The sequence below is a fragment of the Sander vitreus genome, chromosome 7 (genome assembly GCF_031162955.1).
Source record: "Sander vitreus isolate 19-12246 chromosome 7, sanVit1, whole genome shotgun sequence".
NCBI classification, from domain to species: Eukaryota; Metazoa; Chordata; class Actinopteri; order Perciformes; family Percidae; genus Sander; species Sander vitreus.
The window spans coordinates 3,751,558-3,757,386 of NC_135861.1; the positions used below are offsets into that span (position 1 = coordinate 3,751,558).

The 5,829-nt window shown below is 41.8% G+C and overlaps 1 protein-coding gene across 1 annotated transcript in view; it reads right to left on the reverse strand.

The window, feature by feature from the left end:
* Nucleotides 1–2,326: 2,326 nt before the first annotated feature.
* Nucleotides 2,327–5,829, reverse strand: part of sephs3 (selenophosphate synthetase 3) — a 6,741-nt gene continuing 3,238 nt past the window's right edge. Inside the window, exons 5-8 of the mRNA XM_078254232.1 lie at nt 4,333–4,423; nt 4,118–4,217; nt 3,560–3,772; nt 2,327–3,042 (exon numbers count right to left, since the gene is read on the reverse strand). Of these exons, the coding sequence (XP_078110358.1) occupies nt 2,792–3,042; nt 3,560–3,772; nt 4,118–4,217; nt 4,333–4,423 (655 nt within the window). The 3' untranslated portion in view covers nt 2,327–2,791. The remainder of the gene's footprint in view (nt 3,043–3,559; nt 3,773–4,117; nt 4,218–4,332; nt 4,424–5,829) is intronic.

Sequence of the window (5,829 nt, forward strand, 5' to 3'; positions counted from 1 at the left end):
TCGATGACTCGATTGTTTACCCGTGCACACTTCCGCAGTTCTTCTTCTGCTTTCTTTCTCTCTCTTTTTTATCGGATGCTGCTCTCTGCTGGTTGATGTAGGAATAACATTCTACCGTTTAACACAACCTCATGTTGTCCTCGGGTCAAATTTGACCCGTTCTCAAAACTTCCATATCAGAAATATGGGTTTATTTTTTTAACCAAATTACCCAAAAACGTTAAGTACAATTCCAAGTACTTGATCACTACTTTCATTGAATTTTTGGGTATTCAATTTGTAATGGATTGAATACCCAAATGGATTCAATGGATTTAAAACCTGACTAAACTTTGAGATACACGTCTGTGATTATCTATCAATATAGGTTCCTCTATTAGTCAAAATAATTCATCATTTCAGAGTTAGGTATAATTTCCTATAAATGAACTGTATTGACCATGTATTCCAAAAAATAAGTGTAAAACTAGTTGTAATAAGTTGGTGTTAGTGACAAAATAGCATCGAAAACGTCGAAAAAAAAGTGACAAAAACGTGCTTTAGAAAAGGGACAAAAACGTCAGGAAATGTGTTACAAATATTTTTTTTAAAACTGTAAAAAAAATAAAATAATAATAAAAAAAAAAAAAGTGTTAATTTTGACCCAGAAGGACAACAAGTGCGTGGTGAACCGGAAGACAACACAAGAGTTAACAAGACGGTTTAGAGCAGGGGTGTAAAACTCAATTTCAGAAAAGTCATGCTTTTTTCAAATTCGAAATCTAAATCAAATCTGCCTTCAATCCTCCCTTCCCAGGGTACGAACATTGAATGTGTTTCTAAGTACAGATATCTTGGTATTTTAATCGATCAATCTCTTTCTTTTATCCTTCATATTCAGCAGCTAGCAAAAATATTAAAACTTAAACTAGGGTATCCTGCCTTTCGTTCGGATCTAGAAAGAGGCTGGTCGCTGCCACTTTTATGTCTGTACTTGACTATGGTGATGTTTTATACATGCATGCTTCATCTCAATGTTTACATGCACTGGACACTGCATACCATGGAGCTCTGAGGTTCATCACTGGTATGAAAGCCCTCACTCACCATTGTGAACTGTATGAACGTGTTGGATGGCCTTCTCCATCAACACAGAGACTTCAACACTGTCATACCTTCATATACAAGGCTTTAGGTCTCCTTCCATCCTACCTTCTGACCTATATCAGTGTAAATAGTATCGGGACTTACAATCTTCGTTCCTTCTGTCTGTTCCAAAGGTTAGAACTGAGCTGGGGAAAAAGGCCTTTAAGTTTGCTGCTCCCTTTACATGGAACAAGTTACAGAAATCCATGAAACTTACTGAGCTGGTCTCATTGGTCGCTTTTAAGAGGATGATGATTGACTTGGAGGCAGCCACATCTGGCTGCAGATGTTTTGCCTGATGTGTTTAGGATTGTGGTTCACTTTGAAGGATTTGCTGTTTTATGTTTAGAGTGTTTTTGTGTATTTTGTGGTTGTATGTACTGTATGTGTCGTTGTACTGCTGCCTGTCTTTAGCCAGGCTCCAACATATAATTGACATTTGTTCACACTATTTTCACATAACACCCAAACAGTAGTCAGTGTGAGTTGATGATAATGGTTTATTGATTTAGTGAAAAGCAGAACATCTACAAAGAACAGACAGCTTTAGACCTCCAGCAGTCTTAGTCCGACCCCAATCCAAAGGCAAACATCCACTCCACCTGCCCCCGTTGCCTGGGGTTTAAAGGCAGAGCTTCATAAAAAGGAAGGGTGGGAGGGACTTGTTGCTGGACAGCCAATCAGCTGACACAGACGGACATTCTGAACACCACCCAGCTGGTCCAAAGAAAGCTGCTCAAGCCTTCCTCCGAGCCGTGTGGGCAGAGCCAGATGCCAGGACCGATAAACCGTGTTTCGTTTCCACATGATACATTCACTAACATTAACATCATCCACTTCCAAAAGAAAAATCACCAAAAAACCCTCTGGTCCACTTCCGCACAGCAAAGCACCCCAGGCGAATGATAAAATACTCAAACACACACACATTTACACTAAATATTCCTCATTTACTGCCAAGAACTGGAATGTTTTCTCTTTAGAATTGAAAGTCCTTTTTACATTCAGATCAATTATATAAATCAGTCGTCTATATGGATTGCGAAAGGGAAAAAGGAAAGGCAGGGAATGCAGATCTAATTAAGAAGAGGCGAGGTACTACAGTATACTACTTTCAGTCAAAAAAAGAGCACTAAAAGGCATTCCTGATCTTCTGCTACATTATGAACATTTGGGACAGGTCTGCTTTTTGTCCCCAGAGTCAAAACTAAACATGAAGAAGCAGGGTTTAGTTTTTTTTTTTTGCACAACATATATCTTATTCTATTTTAGCTTGCTTTTATTTTCTATACTCTTGGACTGTTTTTAAATGGCCTTTTGTAGTGCATTTCTTTTGGACTTTGTCTTAATGTTTTGGTGTTTTACGTACAGCTCTTTGAATTGCCTTGTTGCTAAAATGTGCCATATAAATAAACTTGCCTTACCCTGAATTTACATTTCATTCCAAGACGGTGAAAGGTAGGCCTCCTTTCAGTAGCTCTTTCCAAAGATGGATAAATAAAAGTGGATGCTGTCCATCCCCTCTCCCGCTGGAAAAGATGACAGTGATTTTCGTCTGTGTGCTCTCAGCATTTTGACTGAAAAGGGAGATGAGATGGACAGCACCCCACACACACACACACACACACACACACACACACACACACACACAGAGGGGCAGCAGTGTCTATGACAAATTGGTGCTAGGAGCAGGGCTGGTGGAGTTGTTGTCCTGATTCGCTGCCTGGGTTCCTCGTGGTGGAACCTCGATGATACGTGGCTTGTCGATGATTCGAGCGCGGCGGTCGCCTTTCTCTACGATTCCGATTATCCACGCTCCGCCCGCCGCCCCCTGACCTCCAGCTCCGGAGCTCTGGCTCTTCATCTCTGAGCAAAACTTGGCCGCCTGCTCTCTGGGCAGACACATCAGCAGCCCACCTGGCGGGAAGGGGAGGAAGATGGATTTTAGGTCAACATACAATATATATTCTCAAACAGTAATCTCACCGAATTATGGCTAGACCCATGTTGCACTATCACCTTCTTCAGAGCTCCACCAAAAAGCTGAATATTTAGATTTTTGGATGATATCACTTTCAATCCCACCACCCCTTACTGCAGGTTTACAGTCTGCATTCTAGGGCTGCACCAAATACCATTTGTTGCTTCGGTACTAAATTAATAGCGAATATTTGAAGCTTCCGATCAGGATTTAGCCGGCCAGTGCCAGACCTCAGCAGAGTGCAGCGGGATTACGCACGGCTGTACTATTTCTACCTTCATTAAATATTCATTAAAAATATTCGAATCCCAAAATTGAAAAAAAAATCGAAAAACCTACCCAACGAACGGATATCCAAAACAGTCGAATATTCGGGTCCAGCCCTACTACGTTTATTCACAGACACACAGACAGAAGAAAACATTTATTGTGGGGTAATCTCAGTTTTCGTACCAGAAGTCTCTGCTGACTTGCCCTGAACCAGGTTGAATATGTTCCCACAGGCTTTGCTGATGGCAGCCATCTTGGCTATGATTGGCAGGTTGTGGATGACGAAGGCCACCTCGTTTCGTTGCTGTGCCGCCAGGTTGTTGGCGTGTCCCAACAACCCAAAACCAGTCACGTCTGTGGCGGCGTGAGCCTGGAACTTGTGCATTAGGCCTGCCGCTGGAGACACACATTAACTTCATGAACTTTAAATCACAACTGCAAAAAGTCACGGAAAGATTTCTACTTTAACTGGGCCAAAACCATCTAAAGAGTAGGCCAGTTAATGCTCAATCAATATGTCTTCCCACCCCCCACACAAGTAAATTAAAGACTATAAGACTCAGAGTAAATTCAGATCAATGGTGTGTGTGTGTGTGTGTGTGTGTGTGTGTGAGAGACACTGTCTTTATTTTTATAATTTGAAGCACTTTGTGTTACATGGCTTTCGTGTGAAAAGTGCTATACAAATTAAGACTGAGTGATTGCAGAACTTCAGAGCATAATGACACAGGTGTAGTTTACCCGTGCGGTTTAGCGTTGCCATGGAGAACATGGCTTCCTGATAGGCCTCTTTTACTTCCTCTTTGGTGACGACTAATTTGATCTTGTTCCACCTTTCAGTCTGGTGAGACATAAACAGAGAGACAGTAAGGGGCACATAATGGGGGGAGAAGTGCAAGCACAGAAACGTGTCAATAATAATAATGTTCATGTGAGAGTGGAGTCGAGTGGCCGACCTGATCGAGCCATTGGTGAGCATTCACAGCCACCTGCGTCCCCAGAGGTTTAGTCAGAACCAAGACGTCCCCTGGAACAGCACCATCCGGCCTGGAGAAACAAACAAACCACACGCATTTCCTCAGCCTGACAAGCCAGACCCACATCCGGATGTTGGGTCTGGGAGCTCACCATTGGCAGGGCTCAATCCGAGGGGCGGGATAAATGGTTGTCTTTCAAATTCTCTCTGCACCCAATAGGATAGCTCTACAACCAAGCAGAGCAACAAAGAAGGTAGCGGAACTAGTTGAGAGATTAAACTTTTGCCGTATCCGGTCGGCAAAACTCCGAACACATCTTCCTTTTTTTTATCCCGTGATTTGCAATTTTACATATAAACTATGTTTAAATGTTCCTTTATGAGATGGAGCATATTACATATGAACTTAGGATCCAAAAGCCTAAATTAATAAAAGAGGTGGAGTCCTGTAAAAGGCCCTGGTAATGCAAGAACATCTTTTCTTTGGATATGTTTTGGGCATTTTTGCATTGTCATAGTAGACACACAGACAGGAAATGTAAGGGACAGGGGGTTGACATGCAACAAAGGTCCCCGGCCAGAATCGAACAGGGATGTGGTGATGATACTTTGTTATGGTTATACTATAATATGTTTTATTTTTATTTTATGACTTTTAGGGTTACTTTATTGCAGTGTTTCCTCCATGTTGATTTGGAAATGGCGGCCCGCCACGCCAAAATATCTGCCGCCACGGTATCAGAAATAGGGCAGACGCACAATGTAGTTGCAATTGCCTTTTAAAATATTCCTGCCTGTTGGGAAGCCTGTCCACCCCCCACCCTTTCAAGAAGCGAACATTTGGAGATACATAGTTTTCAAAAGGACAGCAACAAAGGGGCTAATGAAATGCATTGTGGCAAATCTTGAAAAAGTTGAACTATATGAGGCAAAGTGGATACATCACATTATATTCATTTTCAGGTTCATAATTGTAAAATTAAACCATGTAAACCTATTCTGATATCAGAACAGGTTTACATGGTTTAATTTTCAAAAAACACCATATTTTTGTTGTACTGCACATTGCTGCAGCTCCTCTTTTCACCCTGTGTGTTGAGCTCTCTGTTTTAGCTACAGAGTGAGACATCTCACTTCTGTTCCATCTTTGTTGGGAGTCGCACATGCGCAGTAGCTAGGTAAGGACTACTAGCCAGTCAGAAGCAGAGTATGAGGGGGTGCCACGCTAGCAGCTAGGCGAGCATTATAACGTGTTACAAAGTGACGCCTGTTCGTCACGGAAGTAAAGGCTGGACTATAATAGAGCTGTTTGGAGCAGTTTGTGAACAGTGTTTTCTGTTGGAGATGGTAAGTCCCTTTGGTGGGGACTTTGGGCTTTTTCACTTTGTAAACCTATTACATGCACAAAAAAAGATATACAACACAATCAAGGAAAAGGAAAAAGCCAAAAAGCATAATATGAGCACTTTAACAGTTT